Source organism: Bufo gargarizans, chromosome 6 (assembly GCF_014858855.1).
Source record: "Bufo gargarizans isolate SCDJY-AF-19 chromosome 6, ASM1485885v1, whole genome shotgun sequence".
NCBI classification, from domain to species: Eukaryota; Metazoa; Chordata; class Amphibia; order Anura; family Bufonidae; genus Bufo; species Bufo gargarizans.
In genome coordinates, this window is record NC_058085.1 from 238,535,542 (window position 1) to 238,559,585 (window position 24,044).

Below are 24,044 nucleotides of genomic sequence, written 5' to 3' on the forward strand. Positions count from 1 at the left end.
ACTGCGTCTTCTACAAATCCCGTATTCTATGATATATCCAGCTAAGCTGCGGGTTGCGGCCCTGGGCACTACTACGTTTCTTGACACACCCAAAGATGCCCTGCGATGGCTGGACATATATGAAAAAAGAATGCGACCGACAGTTCCAGACTGATCCAGCCAGGGACTGGTGAATATGTCCGCGGTTCCTTTAAAAGGGATGATACTGCAATATTACGTTAGCTGTTGCAATAGCAGTGTTCCCATGTTACCTGCAGTGGAGGATGTTATATCTCTCTGGGTGTTTGAGTTTTGAGTTATGAAAAGATATCTCAGTTATACTGTGGTTCATATAGGGTGAGGGAAGAGGGAACAGTTCTGTTTAAGACCAAAGCTGGTACATAATAGTGGAGTAGGAGGAAGGTGGGAGCGGATATCCTGCAGGCGGCAAACTGAGTATAGCGAGGTGGTACTGAGGGACGGCTCCTCAGCAGGGGCGGACTGGGCCGGGGGGCAGGGGGGCAATTGCCCCCCGGGCCTCTCTGTCAGCTCATTGTCCCGGCCGGCTGGGCTGGAATGATATGTGACTGCAGCCTGCGGAGGGAGACAGGCTGCCGGCTGCACGCCTCCCCCGCTCCCTATCAGAGAGGCCGCCGGACCGGCGCAGGCGACGCAATGACGTCATCGCGCCGCCTGACTGAGCCGCTGCGCGGCCGTAAAGTAAGGACATCGACAGCAGCGCTGGAGGCGGGACGGGAGTATTTCAGTGAAGGTGCTGGAGGTAGGAGGTAAGTATAAGTCTGACTGGCTTTTTTTTCCTTCTTCTCATTTCTGTCACTGATAGGGGGCCCTATCTGGCTACTGGCACATTATAGGGGGGCCCTATCTGGCTACTGGAACATTATAGTGGGGGGCCTATGGGCTACTGCCACATTATGGGGGGGGGGCTATGAGCTACTGCCACATTATAGGGGGGCCCTCTCTGGCTACTGGCACATTATATAGTGGGGGGGCCTATGGGCTACTGGCACATTATAGTGGGGGGCCTATGGGCTACTGGCACATTATAGGGGGGCCCTATATGGTTACTGGCACATTATAGGGGGACCCTATATGGCTACTGGCACATTATAGGGGGGCCCTATATGGCTACTGGCACATTATAGGGGGGTCTCTATATGGCTACTGGCACATTATAGGGGGGTCTCTATATGGCTACTGGCACATTATGGGGGGCTATGACTACTGGCACATTATAGGGGGGGGTCCTATCTGGCTACTGGCACATTATAGGGGGGCCCTATCTGGCTACTGGCACATTATAGGGGGGCTATGGCTACTGGCACATTAGGGGGGTATGGCTACTGGCACATTATAGGGGGGCTATGACTACTGGCACATTATAGGGGGGCCCTATCTGGCTACTGGCACATTATATGGGGGGCTATGGCTACTGGCACATTATGGGGGGGTATGGCTACTGGCACATTATATAGGGGGGCTATGGGTACTGGCACATTATAGGGGGGCCTATAGCTACTGGCACATTATATGGGGGGGGGCTATGGCTACTGGCACATTATATGGGGGGCTATGGCTACTGGCACATTATATGGGGGGCTATGGCTACTGGCACATTATAGGGGGGCCTATGGCTACTGGCACATTATAGGGGGGGGCCTATGGCTACTGGCACATTATAGGGGGGCCTAATGGCTACTGACACATAATAGGGGGCACTATGGGGACATTAGCTCAACTGGGGACATTACAAGGGTGTATTTTTGGCACTGTCTATTATAAGGAGAATTATTACTACTGGGAAGGGTGCATTATGGTGGGCTTTATTACTCCCCCATGGTATGAGCCCCTAGTAGCAGCACCAGCCTCTCCCTGCTCTGCTATCCCTCTGCCCCTTCTCCAAATCCTTATTATGATATTTTTCTCATTAAGATAAAACACATCAGCTCCGCCGAGTCCCCGGCCAAAGTGTGGAGGTGTCCGAGATCCCCAAGGGTCAAGCCAAGTAATTGTAAGTTTTCATATGAAATATGTTTATGTTATACACACATAGCATATACCGTGCCCCACAATATACAGTTTCTTCTGCAAAAGTCATCAGGTGTAATTGGGGGGGGGGGGGGCAGGGGAAATGGGTAAGCAGGAGGGGGGCTCAGTGGGCCTCTGCGTGTTACTTGCCCCCTGGGCCAAAAGTTGCCAGTCAACATCCCTGAGGAGCAGGGGCTAAGTGAAAAGTTATGGTATTGTATATTTCATGTTGCTATCTCTATGTTAATTTACTCTTCACTCTCACACTGACTTGCTGGGTACAATTTCTCGAACCCTCCACTCATGTGAGAGTTAGAAGTGGAAGGGTATTGGGATATGTTTTTTTGGTGGGGTGGGACTCTCCGTGTGGTTCTCAGCTATTTACATGGATGCCTGAATGGAAAAGGAAGGATGCAAATGAGACATATTTTTCAACAGGAGATGTATACTTTGGGACTATGGGGACTGTGAGTTTGATATCATGGAATGTTAGAGGCCTTGGGGACTCCCTTAAAAGGACCGCAGTCTTTGACAGGTTTGCAAGAGACACACATGATGTGGGTTTGCAAGAGACACACATGATGCAGGAAACTCTTCGCTGGTTGAACAGGAGTTGGATTGGATGGTCATATCATTCGGTTCATTCCTCTTATTCCAGAGGAGTCAGTGTCCTGATTCATAGGAGTGTACCCTTTAGGCTATGCAAATCTCAGGTTGACCAGGAGGGGCGATATGTAGGATTGCATTGCTTTATTTTTAACGTGGAATGTGTACTGTTATTCCTGTATATTCCTCCGCCATTTTCTAGTACTGTCCTGACTCCGGCGCTTGCATTTACGTCTTCACTGTCGCACTTACCTATACTGGTGCTTGGAGACTTTAATAACTTTGCAAATAAAGTACTAGATAAATTTCCTGAAAGGCAGGGGCCACCTGGCGACCCAAGTACTCCCTTTGGCAGGCTATTGGACGAGCTGGGGTTGGTAGATATTTGGAGGATTAGGAATCCAGATGAGAGATGTTTTTCTTGCGCTTCAGGGACATACGCTTCTCTCTCACGTATTGATTTAGCAATAAGTAATCATGTAATGCTACCATGGGTGGGACAGGTGTCGTATGCCCCTAGGGTGATCTCAGACCACTCTATCCTGTCAGTAAGTCTGTGTATGGAGGAGGGGGGGGGGGAGAGGGAGGAAGGGAAGGAGGCTGGAAAATGAATCCATCCTGGATTAAACTCATGAAGATAGGGGAGATCCGAACACAGGTAGAAGAATTTTTGAGGATTAATGAGGGCTCAGCTGGCATGGGGGTGTTGTGGGATGCCCTAAAGGCGTTTTTGAGAGGCATCTTTATTGCACAGATCTCCAAGATTAAAAAACAAACGAAAGCCGTGGGGGAGGAGCTTAGCCGCAGGTTGGCGGAAAAAGAGATGCTGCATGTCCAAAACCCTACTCCAACATCAATGGCGAATTGGAAGGAGGCACAGGAGGCATTTAATGCGTACAGTTTAGAGCAGGCGAGCAATAGACGTTTCTTCATGAGGCAAAAATATTTTGAGGAAGGTGAACAGGCAGGACATATGTTGGCAACAATAGCAAGGGCACAGTCGGAGTCTTCATATGTGCACAAGATGCGAACCGGGTCAGGGGTGGTGGTCACTAAGACCGCGGACATTCTAAAGGTGTTTCAGCAATTTTACAAAGAGCTCTACACTTCAAAATGTAGATATAATGAGGAAGGCCTGATACAATATTTGAGTCATGTGACCTTACCAGAACTATCGCAGGAGGAGAGAGAGACTCTAGAATTACCCATCACATTAGAGGAGCTGAAAATAGCCTTAAGTAGTATGGCAAATGAAAAGGCACCTGGTCCAGACGGACTGCCGGTGGAAATGTACAAGTCCCTGGGAGAGGAATTACTGCCAACAATGCTAAATGTCTATGAAAAAGCATTAGAAGTAGGTCAGTTACCAGACTCCCTTTATGATGCCATCATAGTAATCATTCCTAAGCCAGGGAAGGATCCTGATCTCCCAAAATCATATAGACCTATTTCTCTACTAACAGCAGATGTAAAGATCCTGGCAAAAGTACTTGCCAATAGGCTTGCGAGGGTAATTACATCTGTTATACACCCAGACCAATCGGGATTCATACCGTCTAAATCTACTGCTATTAATCTGAGAAGGCTGTTCCTTAATATGCAGGCAATTTCAGGGGGCCCGGCGGGTAAGGCAGCGATGACGTTGGATGCTGCAAAAGCGTTCGATAGTGTTGAGTGGGGATACTTATGGGCGGTTCTGCGGCGTATGGGATTTGGGCCGGTATTCCTTTCATGGGTTCGGTTATTATATGTGGCGCCTAGAGCCAAAATTAGAGTAAATAATGAAATATCGGATAGCTTTGACCTGGAGAGAGGGACGCGGCAGGGGTGTCCGCTATCGCCACTCCTATTTGCAGTTGCTATAGAGCCATTGGCTGCGCTTATTAGGCAAGACTCTCAGATTAAGGGCTTTAAATATGCAGAGTCTGAAGAAAAGCTGGCAATATATGCCGACGACATGCTATTATTTTTAGATGATGTGAGAACCTCTGTGGGTCGAGTTATGGAGATTATAGATCTGTTTGGCAGCTACTCAGGGTTATATATTAATTGGACCAAATCGGCGATTATGCTGATGTCTCCGCAAAAAGATAAGAGGTGGGTGGAGAAGATCCCAATCCTGACCGTAGATACCTTTAAATACTTAGGCATTTGGATAACCCGTAATGTACAAGATTACTGTGTTTCTAATATTCTTCCGATACTGGGGAAAATGAAACAGAAGGTACAGTCTTGGCTCAAACTACCTCTTTCAATGATGGGACGGGCTAATCTGGCTAAAATGATTTTAATGCCACAATTATTATATGTATTACATAATGCACCAATATGGGTTCCAGGGTACCTATTTCGCATAATAGATGGTATATTTAGAGATTTAATATGGAAAAAGAAGACCGCCAGAATAGCACTAACCAAACTACAGCTTCCTAAGACGGAGGGAGGTATAGCCTTGCCCAACCCATGGGTGTACTATATATCTGCACAATTGCAGCATATGCAAGGCTGGGGGATAGAGGATGGCAGTATTGTACTGGACTCTAGGAGGTTAATTATACAGTCCCTATTGTCTGACAAATCTTTGATGGAGGCACTAGAGGCACATACGTTTCGACAGATATCACCGGGCCTACCTACCATGATCCTGATACATAAAATTTGGGAGAAAGCAAAGGAGTTAATAGGTGTTACTGGATGTACAAAATATACCCCTATTTGGAGGAATGAAAGGTTGGGGGAACTATTCCAGCTGGAAGGTTTTGACAGTTGGGAAAAGCTGGGGTAACAAGAATAGCACATCTGTACTTAGAGAATAATCTTAAATCCTTTCAACAACTACAGACAGAATTTCAATTGTCGAACCGTGTATTTTACCAATACTTACAATTGAGACATGCCATGCAGACTCAGGAACAGAAGTCTCCTCCTTTGACTGTGCACTCCATGCCGGTGATTGATTCAGTGGTGCAGGCCAGATTATCGCACACGATTATCTCCATGGCTTATGCCAGTCTACTAGATAAAGTAGTATGTGATCCATTAACCAGTCTTAAAGCTAAGTGGGAGAGGGATGTTGGAGAACTGTCGGAGGAAAATTGGAGGGATGTTTTGGGGGCAGTACCCACGATGTCTATGAGTGTGGCACATAGGCGATCGCAATTATTCCTTATTCATAGGGTATACAGGACGCCACGACTCCTGTTTAAGATGAGTCTACGTGCGGACTCTAACTGTCCTAGGTGTGCTGCCCCGGATGCAGACTTGGATCATATGTTTTGGTCCTGCACAGAACTGGAGCGTTTCTGGTGTGGAGTGTATAGACAAATAGAAAACAGCTATGGAGTTATTTTACCAAAGACTCCACTGGTGGGGTATCTTGGGTATGTAGAGGACCTAACAACCACCAATGATTATAAATTAGCAATTGCTAAATTATTGTACATTGCACGTAAATCCATTGCAAAACACTGGATACAGCCGATCTCTCCAACTAAGTCAGAGTGGATAACTATGGTCAATCATATGATATCCATGGAGAGTGGCATCTATATTAAAAGGGGAACTGTACAGAAATTTAAGAAGCAATGAGGGGGAAGTCTCAGAGATTGATGCATATTTGGAATGGAATGGTCCTAAGGGGATTTGGAAGCTAAGATGTAAGAGAATTGGAGCATTTTTGTCCATGTCGAGGGAGGTGACCACACGGAGAGGGGGAGGTGGGGAAGGAGTTGGGGGGGAATGGGAGATTTAATAAAGATTTATTTTTTATTTTTATTTTTTATTTTTTGATGCAGTGTCATTGACATGCTGATTTGGATAAAGTATGATTGATTTTACTGTATTGATATCCTATTGTAATATAATGTATGGTTTATCTGAACAATTGGCTGCATGTAAAATCTTTAATAAAAATGATCTGATTATAACAATATCATCCCCTGCCGCTCCAATCCTCCTCACTGGGCTGTTTGTTTGACTGCAGCAAAGACATCCTAGCACACTCCATGTGACGACTGCAGACAATCACTTGCGTCAGCAACCATGTGCCATAGTGATTGGCTGCAGACACGTCACTTCTGCAGCCAAGAACTTCAAATCATGAGCAATAAACAGCAATTCTGCCTTTGTTTTCACAGCAATCACTGTGCTGGATATATTACATATATTAGGTTGTGCCTTTAGCCCCTTTTGGGAAAGGGGAGAGGTGATTTGAATATATACAGTACAGACCAAAAGTTTGGACACACCTTCTCATTCAAAGAGTTTTCCTTATTTTCATGACTATGAAAATTGTAGATCACACTGAAGGCATTAAAACTATCGATTAACACATGTGGAATTATATACATAACAAAATAGTGTGAAACAACTGAAAATATGTCATATTCTAGGGTCTTTAAAGTAGCCACCTTTTGCTTTGATTACTGCTTTGCGCACACTTGGCATTCTCTTGATGAGCTTCAAGAGGTAGTCACCTGAAATGGTTTTCACTTCACAGGTGTGCCCTGTCAGGTTTAATAAGTGGGATTTCTTGCCTTATAAATGGGGTTGGGACCACCAGTTGCGTTGTGGAGAAGTCAGGTGGATACACAGCTGATAGTCCTACTGAATACACTGTTAGTAAAGAAAAATCATTACTTTAAGAAATGAATCAAGCGCTACAAAGAAACTGGCTCACATGTGGACCGCCCCAGGAAAGGAAGACCAAGAGTCACCTCTGCTGCGGAGGATAAGTTCATCCGAGTCACCAGCCTCAGAAATCGCAGGTTAACAGTAGCTCAGATTAGAGACCAGGTCAATGCCACACAGAGTTCTAGCAGCAGACACATCTCTAGAACAACTGTTAAGGGGAGACTGTGTGAATCAGGCCTTCATGGTAGAATATCTGCTAGGAAACCACTGCTAAGGACAGGCAACAAGCAGAAGAGACTTGTTTGGGCTAATGAACACAAGGAATGGACATAAGACCAGTGGAAATCTGTGCTTTGGTCTGATGAGTCCAAATTTGAGATCTTTGGTTCCAACCACTGTGTCTTTGTGCGATACAGAAAAGGTGAACGGATGGACTCTACATGCCTGGTTCCCACCGTGAAGCATGGAGGAGGAGGTGTGATGGTGTGGGGGTGCTTTGCTGGTGACACTGTTGGGGATTTATTCAAAATTGAAGGCATACTGAACCAGCATGGCTACCACAGCATCTTGCAGCGGCATGCTATTCCATCCGGTTAGCGTTTAGTTGGACCATCATTTATTTTTCAACAGGACAATGACCCCAAACACACCTCCAGGCTGTGTAAGGGCTATTTGACCATGAAGGAGAGTGATGGGGTGCTGCGCCAGATGACCTAGTCTCCACAGTCACCGGACCTGAACCCAGATGGTTTGGGGTGAGCTGGACCGCAGAGTGAAGGCAAAAAGGGCCAACAAGTGGTAAGCATCTCTGGGAACTCCTTCAAGACTGTTGGAAGACCATTTCAGGTGACTACCTCCTGAAGCTCATCAAGAGAATGCCAAGAGTGTGCAAAGCAGTAATCAAATCAAAAGGTGGCTACTTCGAAGAACCTAGAATATGACATATTTTCAGTTGTTTCACACTTTTTTGTTATGTATATAATTCCACATGTGTTAATACATAGTTTTGATGCCTTCAGTGTGAATCTACAATATATATATATATATATATATATATATATATATATATATATAAATATATAGTAGGGATTTCCCAAATGGTAGCCTTCAGATAAATACACAGTAGCCTTTTAGTGGTGGAAATCAAAGTAATAAACGTCTTTTATTGTTGGCACACCACAATTCAACAGGCGGTAGTGATCAGCTTACTTCAGCTGACACTTAAAGAAAAACAATTCAGTCTTGAATTTGAACAATCACATAGAAAGTTTTAGGGCACAGTACCGTACTCCCCACGGAGTGGATGGGAACCTTGCTTTGTCCTTTGTCTCTTGCCAGAGACTCTCTGGTTTTCACTCGGCTCCAAAAAACACACAGCTACACAGAGCTCCACCATCAGCCAGGTAATCACCCCACTGACCCTGCTGGCTGACTTTTTGTAAGCCCGTCAAAACCCAGCCTGGACTTTGGCTGCTCCCAGTAAGAGCTGGCCCGGATTAGCTTTTCACAGCTATGCTAACTATCAAAGTGTCCATCAGCAACTGCTGCGGACATATACACTACTGGCTCCTACTTCAACGAGGCCAGGAACCTCGGTGACACATATCTTCCATCTATGATGGTCCCTTGTGCCTTTCTACAATATATATATTTATTTATTTATATATAGCTGGTCCAGACATCACCACCTTATTATCCAGAAACCCACAATGCCTATCTTCCATATCCTCTTCCTTCTCCCCTCGCTTTCTAAAACAACATGGATAAAACAGAATTCATCATCTTTCCCCCATCTTGCTAAACCCCCCCAACAGACCTATCTATCACGATCAATGGCTGCACACTATCCCCGGTCAACCAAGTCCGCTGCCTTGGAGTGACCATGGATTCTGCCCTCTCCTTCTGACCGCACATCCAAGCCCTTTCCACCACCTGCCACCTCCAACTCAAAAACATCTCCCGATCCGCGCTTTCCTTAACTTTGAATCTTTGAAAATGCTTGTACATGCCCTCATCATCTCCCCCGCCTAGACTACTGCAACATTCTCTTTTATGGCCTTCCATCTACCCTCAACTCTGCTGCCTGACTAATCCACCTCTCACTCCTCTGCCTCTCCCCTCTGCCAATCCCTTCACTTGCTCCCTATTGCCCAGCGAATTCAGTTCAAAATACTAACAAATCCATACAAGGCTGTCCACAACCTGTCCCTTCCCTACATCTCTGAGCTACTTTTCCGATACATCTCCACATGCACTCTCCGATCCTCACAAGACCTCCTTCTCTCCTCTCCTCTTAACACCTCTTCCCATAATTGCCTCCTCCACACTCTGGAACTCGCCAACATATCAGACTCTCACCTACAGTGGAATCCTTCAAAAGAAACCTGAAAACCTACCTCTTCAGACAAGCCTACAACCAGTGACCCTGCTGCCTCTACCACCATGACCGGCTTCACCCTCACCTACTGTGTCCTTCTCCCATACCATGTAGATTGTAAGCCTTCACGTGCAGGGCCCTCTCCCCTTCTGTACCAGTTTGTAACTCGTCTTCTTCATGCTTAGTGCAATTGTCTGTATTATGTATGTATACCCCTTTTCATATATATCTATAATTTACATTTTTTATTTTTATTTTATTTAACTTCAAAAATTGACTATAGTTTTTATATCTTTAGAGGACTTGGACATGTGATCTTCTGATTGATCATCCCATAGACTCCGATAAAATACTATTGCAGTTTATGAGATTCTGACAGGCTGTGCATCAGGCGCGGCTCTGTAGGCAGCTCAGTATAACAGCACTGTGAGACTTCATCAGGCCCCAGGCTATCATGGCAACTGATCAGAGTCCCACGATTTCGCCCCAATTGGAAGGCAGTGGGAGCTCCCTCCTGTGTCAAACCAGATGCATCTGAGGGGTTAAATGACCAGGATCACAATGCTCTCTAATCCCTGTCACAGTATTATACAGCTGGCACCTGCCATCTATGGATGTGGCTCAGCACTTGAGCCCGCAGTACAACCCTTATGAAGTCCAGGTACTACAGGTGGGTTAAGGGGTTAATATTGGAGCCTACGTGCGATGAATGCCATTGTATACCAATACAGTGGCGTAGGCCTTAATTTATACCACTGGCATGCTTTGCAAACAAAGGGTAAATACCCACTTACACATAATTCTAATAATCCTAATGAGCATTTCTTAGAGACCTTTACTAGTAAATGAAAGTCTCTGCTGACCTGAAGATGTGAAAAGGTGTTGTTTCTCCATCATGACCCTCCTCATGCATCCACCCTCATCCTTGTACTGATCCTGGTGCTCTTTTAAATATTCCCACTCCTCCATGGAGAAATGTAAAGCTGCATCTTGGCTTCTTATAGGAACCTGAGAAGCATAAAAAATAAATAAAATACAGATTCAATAGACAAACAACAAAAAAAAAGTTATCTTTTTTTTCTTTTGTAGTACACAGATTTTAAAGGGTTTTCTAAGACTTGAATACTGATGACTTATCCTCTGGATAGATCATCAGTATCTGATTGGTGTAGTCCGACACCCGGGACCCCCGCCGATCAGCTGTTTGAAAAGGCACTGGCGCTCCTGTGCATTACATTTGATAGAGGCTGTGCTTGGTATCACGCTCAGCCCTGTCCACGTCTATGGGACAGAGCTGCGCCTCAGCATCTAAATAGCACTTAATGTAGGTTGCTGTCGGCATCCGCTTTATCTTATATAATTGATACGTACTTAGACACTTTTGCTTGTATCACATAATATGTCTAACTTGTTATCAATAATAGTTAATGATCCATATTTTTTATTTATTGGTTTGTGCATGTGGCGATTGGCTATTTGTGTATTTTTGCATGCACACGCTTTTGGCTATCTGGCTTTGGTTGCACTGGCTCCTTACTTAGGATATGCGCACACACTGGAAGGCTACTTTCACACTAGCGTTCCATTACTGATGATGCAACCATCTGCCTCCGTTATGATCGGATCCGGTTGTATTATCTTTAACATAGCCAAGACGGATCAGTTTTCTATTGTGTCCGAGAAAACGGATCCGTCTTGGTCCGCATCCCAGGACGGAAAGCAAACTACAACATGTTGCAGTTTGCTCACCGGTACGGGAATGCAACTAAATGGAATGGAATGTATTTCGGAGCATTCCGTTCTGTTCACTCTAGTTTTGTCCCCATTGGCAATAAATGGTGACAAAACTGAAGCTTTTTTTCTGGTATTTAGATCCTATGACGGAACTCAATACCGGAAAACTTAAACGCTAGTGGGAAAGTACCCTTACTGACTCATATGAAGTGCTATAGTCGCGCTGTGTTTTTGATCTTACTTGCGCATGCGCATAGAAGTGTGGTCGTTATCACATATTGTACTGGCGTATGCAAAGAACTTCTGGCAACTTGGCATCGGTACTGACATTCTTTCAGGTTTTACTAATCAAGGATTGTTTCTAATTTTGTTAATTTTATGATCATCTATAAAGGATTTCCATTCTTGTATTCACACAACCCTAATGAAGCCAGGATAACTGGCGATACACGTCGGGTGTATTGCAGTATCATTATTATTAGCTGCTTATTGTTTAGCTAGTTATTTGCTTGGTACTCTTGCCTCATATCTATATTTTGTGTTATCGTACTGTGGTGGTACCATTACTCTTTTTAGGGGGATGGTGTATGGATGGGTGCCTTACATGACAGCTCCTCCATATGTCCAGTATGTTAATGATTTTATGTTTTGGTACATGGTTTGTCTTTTGTGATTCAATAAAGTATTATTGTATATTATTTGCCAGGTGTGCTCACATATATTGCCATACTACTGTACTACTTTTGTTTACATTATATTTACTATGGTTGTTTAGCACCCCCTTTTGTCTTTTTATTTTTGGTTGTGCACCCACAATATTTTCTCATCGATGGAGCTGAAAAGTGAACAGTTAGTAGCTATAAAATTTACTATTTAATTTTTTAGGAGAGGCAAAGTGAGATAAATAACATGATATTTTAATAGTTTGGACATTTACAGACACAGCGATACAAATAATGCATTTGTTTATTTTTTAACCAGTTCAAGTCCTGGCCATTTACCACCCCTTGCCTTCTATACAGGGAGCTTGGCTGTCACTCCTGTGTTGGCATGATTATCATGCAGGTCAATATGATAAATGAGGTATGACACTTTGATACAATGTAAAGTAGTCAGTGTACAACTTGTGTAACAGTGTAAATTTGCTGTGCCCTCAAAATAACTGAACACACAGCCATTAATGTCTAAACCACTGGCCACAAAAGTGAGTAGACCCCTAATTTAAAATGGCCAAATTGTGCCCAAAGTGTCAATATTTTGTGTGACCACCATTATTTTGAAGCACTGCCTTAATTTTTGGGGGCATGAAGTTCACTAGAGCTTTACAGGTTGCCACTGGAATCCTCTTCCACTCCTCCATGACGATATCACGGATCTGGTGGATGTTAGAGACCTTGTGCTCCTCCACCTTCCGTTTGAGGATGCCCCACAGATGCTCAATAAGGTTTAGGTCTGGAGACATGCTTGGCCAGTCAAGCACCTTTACTCCGAGTTTAATTTTTAGCAAGGCAGTGGTTGTCTTGGAGGTGTGTTTGGGGTCGTTATTATGTAGGAATACTGCCCTGCAGCCCAGTTTCCCAAGGGAGGGGATCATGTTCAGTATGTTACAGTACATGTTGCCATTCATGGTTCCTTTAATGAACTGTAGCTCCCCACAGCCGGCAGCACTCATGCAGCCCCAAACCATGACATGACACTTCCACCACCATGCTTGACTGTAGGCAGGACACACTTGATTTGTACAAGCATGCTTGACAATATCTGAACAAAATAAGTTTATTTTGGTCTCAGACCAAAGGACATGGTTCCAGTAATCCATGTCCTTAGTATGTTTGTCTTCAGCAAACTGATATATATATATATATATATATATATATATATACACACACACACACATATAGTGTAAGGGATCGCTCTCTCACAGGGGGTTGCAAGACTTGTCCTCTGATAACGGGGTCCAAGTCCAAGTACAAACATAAACAAAATAAATACCTGCCCGTCTGGGCCTTAGCTAATACAAAGGTCTTCTCCCTGACTCACCTCTAAAGCGCAGTTTACCTACAGGGTCTCAGACCATAGCAGGTCAGCTCACCAAACATAAGTCCAGGTGAGAGAGCTGGACACAAGCCTCTCAAGCTTCTCTCTCTCTGTAGGGTCACTTCCTCTCCCCCAGACTCATACACATAGGGTTGATTTATCCCAGCTTGATTAACCCAGCTGGCCTCACCTGGCGCCATGGAACATTTAATTTACTGGCGTGTGGACTGGAAGACTCCCACTACCAACCTGTCACCCAGCCCAAAGAAATCTAGCCCATACAACTTAAAATAAAAAAAACTGCTCCAGAAACTATGCCTTGCTGAAGCCATACCATTTCTGGATTTCAGTTCTCACCCAGCTAAACTGAAAAACCGGGTGAGATACACACTCCCACTATACCCCTACCGTGTATATATATGTTGTTGCTTTTGACCGCCGAATCAAAGAGTTAAATGGCTGAGATCGACATTATCTCTTATCCAGGCCTTTGCAGCAGGGTATCAGCTGTATGTGCCTGTACCCTCTCCGTGTACGAGGGTTTTACAGGAAGAATTTTCTCACTCAGCTGCAAATGTAGGCCTAGTTATGTAATGATCCCCAACTACTATATTATTAGCCAGTTTTGCCATCTAGTACCTTGGAAAAGTTGGGGGATAATCCCTGTGAAGCAGTAATGGACATATTTGCTTAGTTATGCAGTGAAACATCATCCACCTCATAGCATAGCTAGGTAGCTCTTCAGGCTCCCAGGAAGGCTGAGTAATAAATGACGTGGAGCTGTAATAGAGAATGTTGAACAAGAAATCTATCTGATTAAATCCCTCTACGCACTGTCAAACAGTGCCATACGATTTCTTTCTTATGGTCTAGGGGAAGCTATAATAGAAACTGCAAAATATTAAATCTACCTAGATAAATCCTCCTCCTCACTCCCAAATAGAGCCATAGCTAGGCAGATTTGCCTTTCAGGGTCCTGAGAAAGCTGGATAAGAAACCATGTAATACTGTAACAGAGACTGCAGATTACTAAACCTAACTAGATAAACCCCCCCCCAAACACACACACATACATACACCCTCCCAAATAGTGCCATAGCTAGACAGATTTGCCTTTCAGGAATCTGTGAAATTAAAGTAACTGGCAAAATATAAGGGTGTGGTGCAGAAGACATTTTTTTTTTCCAGCAATTCAACTGCAGTTTTTGTGTTCAGTGTGCTCGGGCAGAAAATGGAGGGGGAGGGCTGCTTTAGATGCTGCTATCTCCTGAATGGTAGCAGCTAGAACCATGCACTGGTCTTGTTTGAAAGCTAACATTCCAGGCTTTCAAACAAGACCAAAATGACAGAATTAGCCCAAGCAACACAGGAGAAATCACTGCTGGAAATCAAGTCGGGAATAATCGTGGGTAAAATCTGCTTTTACTTTCACTTTCAGCTGCATTCACAGCATCCCGATTTCTATCAGTGATATCTTCCCCTGTACTGAATGTATTACTGTCATTCTGGTATTGTCTGAATGCTTGGAAGCTTTCAAACAATACAAAGCCCATATCTCTAGCTGGTACCAAAACAGAGATATGAGCAGTTAAAGCAGCCCCCCCCCCTCCTCTTCAGTCTGGAGGAGAATGAGGGAGCAGCTGCAGGTGGTTAAAAATGCAATAGTGTCCCCTGAGGTGTGTCCAACAAGATTTACTACAGACACAAATTAAAAATCTACAATAAAAAAGTGAAATTTTTGGGAGGGTTTGTCCAATTTTAACGTGGAGGTTAAAGGGGTAGTCTCACTTCTTTTCTTCAGTGTAGCAGGCCCGGACCTCTGGTGTTCTAGGGGGCGGTGCCTGCGAATATGACTGGCACCACATGCCAGCAGCACTGAAGCTGTAATTCCCTATGTGCCTGTGTGTGCACGCTCCCGCACTGTGAGAGATCCATAGCACATAGGGGGACAGGAGCTAATGCGCAGTCATGGCAGACTATGCATGCTCGCTCCCGATATCCAGGCCACCAGAAAGGCTGGCACTATTTCTTTTCAGAGCGCAACCGCGGCCATTGCTGGTGTATTCCAGTGGTGGCCGTAACGCCTAGAGATGAGCAGTGTATAAAGACAAGGAAAATTATGAAAAGACAGATCAGGCAGCATTATTGTAACATAAAGCATATTAGTAAGCTACTTGTATTAGGTTGGTACACATCATAAATGTCACTTCATGTGATGAGACAACCCCTTTAAATGGCAAGAAATGTTTTATAACCACAATTGACCCGACTGCATTGAACACAAAGTAAATGAAAGCAAGAAACTATTTCAGGTGCAATTCCAGCCTTAGAGCCACAAAGAATCCCTACTTCACAGTACAGCTAATGATGTTCATTAAAGGGGTTGTCGCATGAAAAAATATTCTACAGTTTTCAAACCAGCACCTGGATCTGAGTAGTTTTGTAATTGCATATAATTAAAAATGTTGTATAGCCAATGAGTTATTCAATAAAATGTAGCGCCGCCTGCAGTTTTTTTTTTTTCTCTTTTCATTGTCCTGCTCACTGAGATGGCCACACATGCTCAGTTTCATCTTCAACTGCCTCCTGAGCTGTGATTGGGGGAGAACGGACACGGTCCCTTAGCTGCAGCATAAAAGACACTCCCCTTGAGCTGTCAGCTTGATATAAATCTAGCAGAGCAATGAATGGGGAGATTTCTGGATCCAGGTAAGTTACAGGGCTGGTTCTAGCTTTGTTAGAAAGAGGTTGTCATGTAATATATGATGTGTGATTTACATTTTTTACATTATTCATGGGATAACTCCTTTAAGCCTTGGCTAAATGTGCCTCAAGCATGTGCTGCTGCAAAGGGATTCAGGCAATCTGCCGTACATGTTCATTGGCAGCATGTGTCAGATGTAAAATACTGCTTAGAATTTGCAGCTAGCATCAGAGAGAGCACTGATCCGATTTGTTTAACCTCTTAGATGCCACAGTCAAAAATGATAGCTGCATCTAAGTGGTTGGACAAAGAGAAGGGGCTCACTTCGCCGAGTGTGATGGGTCATTATGGCAATTGGGGGCCTAACAATGGTACAACTTTTAGGTCCTGCAAGAGACAGCACTTAAAGGGGGTGTCACACACAAAAAAAAGAATATTCTACAGTTTTCACACCAGCACCTGGATCTGAATTCGTTTGTACTTGCATGCAATTATAAATTTAGCATAGTCACTGAGTTATTTAATAAAATATATCTGTACAGAGCCAACTACAGTTTTTTTTTCTTATTTCTTTGTCCTGCTCTCCGAGACGGCCACACATGCTCAGTTTAATCTTTCCAATGCCTCATGAGCTGTGATAGGGAGAGCATGGACACGCCACCTTAGCTGCAGCAGAAAAGACACTGCCCTTGAGCGGTCAGCTTGATATAAATCTAGCAAAGCAATGAATGGGAAGATCTTGTAGATCGTAAGCCCTCGCGGGCAGGGTCCTCTCTCCTTCTGTACCAGTTTGTAACATTGTATGCTTATTGCAATTGTTTTGTATTATGCAATTGCCTTATATACCCCTTTTTATATGTACAGCGCCATGGAACAAAAGGCACTATAATAATAAATAATAATAATCTCTGGTTCTAGCTTTGTTAGAAAGAGACCGTCATGTATTATACGATCGCTGATTTTCCCTTTTTTACATTATTCATAGGATAACCCCTTTAAAAGGGGTTGTCCGGGTTCAGACCTGAACCCAGACATACCTCTATTTTCAACCAGGCAGCCCCCCTGACTTGAGCATCGGAGCAGTTCATGCAAAGGCATTTTCCGGAGTTCCAGTAGCATACCAGGCTCTCCATGGGCTGCCAGGAAGCCCAGTGACATCACCGGCACTGATGGGTGGGCTTGGCTTTACCGCTGCCCTAGCCTGTAAAACGGGCCCGGCAGTGTGTTATTCTAAACAAAAGAGCCCTTGCCCTGCACGATCTAGTGCAGGGCAAGGGAGCGCATCGGAGCATGAGATGCTCTGATGCTAACATCAGGAGGTCTGCCTGGGTGAAATTATGGTTATGTCCGGGTTTAGCTCTGAACCTGGACAAACCCTTTAATAGGATGCATGGCAGCAATACACTGCAATTCAAAAGTATTGCAGTGTATTTTATGACCAACCAAGCACATGCTCATGTCCCCTAATGGGAAAAAAGTTTTTTTGTTTATATGCTTACAGTTCCATTAAATCTGCAGGCAGTATGTTATAAAACAGAAGAAGCTGGGCAGATCGATATATATTTTTGAGGGAAAAGATTTCAGATTTTTGTTGTAAATGGAGCAGTCTTCTCAGTGACTGACAGCTATCTCTGTATACACACTTAAATGGGTTGTCCGGGTTCTGAGCTGAACCCGGACATATCCCCATCTTCACCCCTCCGGCCTCCCTGATATGAGCATCGGAGCATTTTATGTTCTGATTCTCTCCCTTGCCCTGCATTGTATTGAGCAGGGCAAGGGCCTTTTTGTTTATATTATTACACTGCTAGGCAGAGGCTTCCATTTATTTTTTCTATAATACTTGTCTACTAAGGGGACTTTAACATGCTTTCCTTCATTACTTAGATCAAGGATGCCCAACCTGCGGCCCTCCAGCAAAACTACAACATCCAATATTCCAGGGCAGCCTACAACTATTAGGGCATACTGGGAGTTTTAGTTTTGCAACAGCTGAAGGGCCGCAGGTTGCGCATCCCTGACTTAGACAATACACCGTGAGAAAGCTTTGCACAGCTGGGTTATATTTAGCTTCCAATGTATTGGAGAAATAAAAAATAAAAAAAATGGAGCAAAGTTGGGCATAAGCTCAAAGTGCAAAACTGGATTTACACAATATACACACTGGTCTACGGAGTCATCTGCTGCTTGATAACCTGGTGTTCAGTCTAAGGGCCGATTCACATCTCGTTTTTGCAGTACATCAAGAGGATACGTTTAGACATACAGGAAAAACTGCACACAAACATATGCAATTTTGTGGTCATATATCCTTTTTTTAATGTACCAGATGTAGTAGAGTTAACACGCTTGCTTTAGGAGACGTGTTATCTAAACTAAATGCGTTAAGCAAACACCTTCAATTGCTTTTTTTTTTTTTTTTAATTTGGATTTAATCTTTATGGCGTGTATTGCATAGTAAAAAAAAATTAAAACGAATAGGCCATCCATAGTCGATTGGTGGGAGGTATGACTCCTGCCACTATTCTGTCTGACGAGGCTGTGGCGACCCGGTGAGAACTGCAGCCTCTTTGTAGGCCAGTAATGTCATATTGATTGGTCTTATGGAGTTCTTATCTCCTCTGTCAACTGATATCAAGGAGAGTTAGAAGCCCCCATGACAATTAGATGGTTGGCTGGCCCTGGGAAATCTGCAATCCTACTACAAAGACAGTTCCTGAAGGGAATTTAAAGAGTGATGATTTTGAATTAACACATACAGGACCAAAGGGAGCTGGACATTCGAATGCTTAGAAACCTGTTGCATAACCTAAAGTATTGGTCTTGTAAGGTACACTATGTTCACTGTCCGGAACCACAGCCGATTAACTCATTAACTGCTACCAGTCTTCCTTAAACACTCAAGGTTACGTCTGCAGAGTAAGTTGGTGGATAACTGGTGCAAGCGCACTAGAAGTAGACCTACCAGAATGACCGCGGATACAAACAAAAGTCCACAAGAAGGGTAAAAACGAGAAGAGGCAGACAAAGCAAAATCAGCATTCAAGAGGATAATCCAAAAACAAGTATCAGAATACAACAGCAGCAGAAATCGCCCATCCGGCACCGTCAGGGCAGGAGCCAGACAAACATCACAAGTGATGCATGCTGCAGCAGCAGCATCCCACGCCTGCAACTTCCAGACATGAGTTGCTGCTGCTGCAGCACACACCGCCCCGGACAAGCGATTGTGACAGTTTTTTCTAACAAAAAACATTTTTGTGAAACCTTTTTTTAAATAAAGATTTGACATGTATCAAAGTATCTGGATAAAAACGGATACAGTAAATAGATGGAAACACTGCAATGTGAGGGGAAAAAAAGTATACGTTTCTTTTCATTTTTTTTTTGCAGTACAGAAGAGCGTATTCTACGTTATTCAGTCCTCCCAAATTGTTTTTTAAATTAAACTTAAAGGGGTTGTCCGGGTTCAGAGCTGAACCCATACATACCCTTCTTTTCTCCGAGGCAGCCACCCTGAGGCTAGCATGCTCCGATGCGCTCCCTTGCCCTGCGCTAAATCAAGCAGGGCAAGGTCTCTTTTGTTTTCAATAATACACTGCTGTGTTCGGTGACGTCACTAGCTCTCATGGGTGGGGTTTAGCGCTGCCCTAGCCGTTTTACTGGCTAGGGCAGAGCTAAATCCCGCCCATCAGTGCCGGTGACGTCACCGGGCTTCCTGGCAGCTCCATGGACAGCCCTGGTACATCACCGGATCTCCAAAAAATGCCTTTGTCCTGGTGATTTAGCGCAGGGCAAAGGAGAACATCGGAGCATGCTCAGGGGGGCTGCCGGGAGGAAAATGGAGGTATGTCCGGGTTCAGCTCTGAACCCAGCAAACCCCTTAAAAAAATTAAATAAAATTACAAACGAAGTGAAAAGCATGAACTTCTGAACTATGTTTGCCCAATTATATGTGAAGCTATATGCTTCTATACGTTTTTTTTCTGTTTACAAAAATATTCGTTTGTCGTAAAACAAAAACGAGATGTGAAAAGCCCCTAATTGTAAGGAGTTGGGAGGGGGGGGGGGGGGGACAGCAGCTTGGTGGCACAGAAGGGTAATAGAATCCAAAAAGGCAAGTAAAATTGCAATGTTACTATTAAACTTAATTTTAGACCCAGAAAAACGTAAAGAAGACGTGTCAGCACTGTAAATACTTGTATTCCCCATAATATAACAATTCAGGATTATAATTTCTCATAACTCTGTACTGGACCATTCATCTACAAAATTGTGAATATACTGGCCAACCTGTGCTGGCAGTGACAGATTGTGCATGGACACGCCCCTTTGATAGTAAAACGTAATGCTTCGCCAATTTATTCATACATTTTAGGAGGAATAATAGCGGATCGACACAATGCAGAGTGATAAGAAAACAACATTGCTTACCGGTAATCGTTTTTCTCGATACCCATGACGGCACCCAGTGCGACTCAGGACCTCCCATCAGGACAGGAAACCTGAGAAGATAAAAAGGAACACACCTCCTCCCAACACCAGTGGAAGAAATAAATTGTTCTCCGGAGAGAAGTGATAAGGGATTAAAAGATCCCCCTTTTTTTTTTTTTTTTTTTTTTTTATATATATATTCTCTTTTTTTTTTTTTTTTTTTTAAATCTATATTACTTCATATAGACCTGAGTGATATCCTATACACAAGTTTATACAAATATATCTGTATCTACATCTATATGTGGGGAGGGAACTATCGGGTGCCGTCATGGGTATCGAGAAAAACGATTACCGGTAAGCAATGTTGTTTTCCCCTCACCCATGACGGCACCCAGTGCGAGATGGACTATAAATAGCGTCTAGGGGGGGGCCACAGCTTGAAGGACCTTCTCCCCAAACGAGGCGTCAGAATGGAGCTGTAATCTATAATGTTTGAGAAAGGTATGAGGGGAACTCCAAGTAGCTGCCCTACAAATCTGGGCTAGAGACACATTAGCCCTTTCCGCCCAAGAGGTAGACACTGAGCGAGTGGAATGAGCCCCAAATCCGGAAGGAGGGGAAAGACCCAAGGAGATGTAAGCCTTCGTTATGGCCTTCTTCACCCACCTGGCAATAACCCCGCAGGATGCTTTTTTACCCCTATTCCCCCCTAGGAACTGGACAAGAAGGTTCTCGTCTTTCCTCCATGAAGCCGTAGCATCAAGGTACACTAACAGGCATCTTTTAACATCCAAGCAGTGGAAGCTTTTTTCCCTATCATTGGAAGGTTTAGGGAAAAAAGAGGGTAGCACTATGTCCTGGCTCCTGTGAAAATCCGTGACTACCTTGGGAAGGAAGGAGGGCAGGGGCCTGATCACTACCTGATTGTCCTGTATGACAGTATAAGGAGGATGTGCAGAGAAGGCCTGGATCTCAGAGATCCTCCTAGCAGAGGTAATTGCCAGGAGAAATGCCATTTTAATGGTCAGGACGTCAATAGGGATTTCTAACAAGGGCTCAAATGGTCTATCGGTTAGGGCTGTCAAGACCCTGTTCAGGTCCCATGGGGGGGAAAGGGGTCTTACAGATGGATGGATTCTGGCTGCGGCAGAAAGAAAACGTTTGACCCAAGGGTGGACAGCTAACTGGTAGTCGAAAAAATAGCTCAAAGCCGACACCTGTACCTTTAGGGTGGAGGCTTTGAGTCCCTTGTCTAGGCCTGCCTGCAAAAAGTCCAAGATCTTAGATATTTCTGGGGGGCTAAATGGATCGGGGCTATACCCCAGAAAGGAAGCAAAGATATTCCACACCCTGTTATACTTCCTGGCTGTTGTAGCTTTCCTGCCGCCTAGAAGGGTGGAAACGACTCTGCTAGAAAGCCCTCTCCTCAACCAGATGTCCCTGTCAGACTCCATACTGCCAACTGGAGAGCTTCCGGATTGGGATGGCATACTGGTCCCTGGGAAAGGAGGTCCTCCCTGGGCGGGATCATCCAGGGGGGGCCTCTGGCTAGATTTAACAGGGTGGAGTACCAGATTCTTTTGGGCCATTTTGGGGCTACCAGGATTATAGAGGCTCCTTCCCTCCTCACCTTCTTCAGTACCTGTGGAATTAGAGGCATAGGTGGAAAGGCGTAGCCGCGTTCCCGGCTCCAGTCCTGGGCCAGACTGTCCACCCCTGTAGGATTCTCTGTGTGATTTAAAGAGAAAAACCTCTCCATCTTCCTGTTCTTCCGGGTAGCAAAGAGGTCTATAGTTGGGGCCCCAAACTTTAAGACAATCTGGGAAAAAACTTCTCCGTTCAGACTCCACTCTGCCTGGTTGAGTTCCACTCGGCTTAAGAAGTCGGCCACCGTGTTCTCTTTCCCCTTCAGATGTACTGCTGATAGGAGCAGGTTCCTGTCTTCTGCGATTTGAAAAATTTCCTGGCAGAGGAAGATTAGGGACGGCACCCTTGTTCCGCCTTGATGATTTATGTAGGCCACCGTTGTTGAATTGTCCGAGTAAAGGACCAGTTTTTTGTTTAAGACATCTGGGACTGCCACTCTTAGGACCCTTTCTACTGCCTTGAGCTCCTTGTAATTTGACGTGCAGGCTCTGGTTCTTAAATCCCATCTTCCCTGCCAGTACTTCCCATCTGAATGGGCCCCCCAACCCCACGGACTGGCGTCTGTTGTTATCCGTATGGGTTCTATGAAGGACCAGGGCATTCCCGCCGAAAGATTCTTCTCGGATGTCCACCATAGGAGGGAATACCTTGCTCTGGAGGAGAGATGAATTTTTTCTTCTAGCGTCTGTGGGAGACCATTCCATGTCTTTAAGATATCCCACTGTAACGATCTTGTGTGAATCTGAGCAAACGGTACGGCGGGAATCGTGGCCGTCAGGTGCCCCAATACTGCCATCGCCTTCCTGATGGAGCATCGGAAGGAGCGGAACAAGACCCAAACATGTTCTTTTATTGCAACTACCTTCTTTTGAGGAAGGAATGTTTTCTGAGCCGTGGAGTCTAGCTGCATCCCTAGAAATACGCAACTTTGAGAGGGGGTTAGGCAAGATTTTTCTTGGTTGACCTTCCATCCCAGATCCTTCAATAGAGAACATGCCAGGACGAGATCCGTCTGTAACTGTATCCTTGTCTGGGCTATGAACAAAAAGTCGTCCAGATAGGGTACTAACACTACCCTGGACAATCGGAGGAATGCCACCATCTCCGCCACCACTTTGGTAAAAATTCTTGGGGCTTGTGAGACCCCAAACGGGAGGGCCCTGTACTGGAGATGCAGAAACTGGCCCCTCACCTGGACCGCCGTTCTCAAAAACCTTTGGGAGGAGGGATGAATAGGGATGTGGTAATAAGCATCCTCTAAGTCTATACTTGCCATCCAGCAATCCTTGTATAGCAGGTCTATGGTTGTCTTTACCGTCTCCATCCGGAATCTCTTGTATTTCAGGAACTTGTTCAATTGTTTCAGATTTAAAATCATTCGAAAGGTCCCATTGGGCTTTCTTACCAGAAAGAGTGGGGAGTAATAACCCCTGCCCTCTTCTTCTTTTGGAACTCGACAAACGACTCCTTTGTCCAATAACAACTGAACCTCTGCCTCTAACACTGTGGATTTTAAGGGATCTTTCGGCGTTGGAGTGCGGGTGAAAAAATTTTGGGGATAGGAGAGGAAATTCCAGCCTGAACCCCTCTGCTATCCCTCCCAAAACCCATTTGTTCTGGGTGATCTTTGACCAGGCCGGGAGGAAGGAGGAGAGTCTTCCCCCAACCTGGGGACTGGCGTCATTGCTGCTTATCTTTTTTATTATCCTGGGTTTTAAAGAGAAAGCCGCTAGACTTCCTCTGGAACCGATCCCTTTCCTTCCTATCATAGGGCTTGCCCCTCTGTCTCCTAAAACCCTGCTGGGGCCTACGAAAAAAGGGGGGCTTCTGAGGGACAGGAAA

At 44.7% G+C, this 24,044-nt stretch overlaps 1 protein-coding gene across 3 annotated transcripts in view; it reads right to left on the reverse strand.

Moving 5' to 3' along the window:
• Positions 1-24,044, reverse strand: part of LOC122941324 (oocyte zinc finger protein XlCOF6-like) — a 54,715-nt gene that overhangs the window by 22,730 nt on the left and 7,941 nt on the right. For all 3 annotated transcript variants that reach the window (XM_044298456.1, XM_044298454.1, XM_044298455.1), the window contains exon 4: positions 10,507-10,651. In XM_044298456.1, the coding sequence (XP_044154391.1) occupies positions 10,507-10,651 (145 nt within the window). The remainder of the gene's footprint in view (positions 1-10,506; positions 10,652-24,044) is intronic.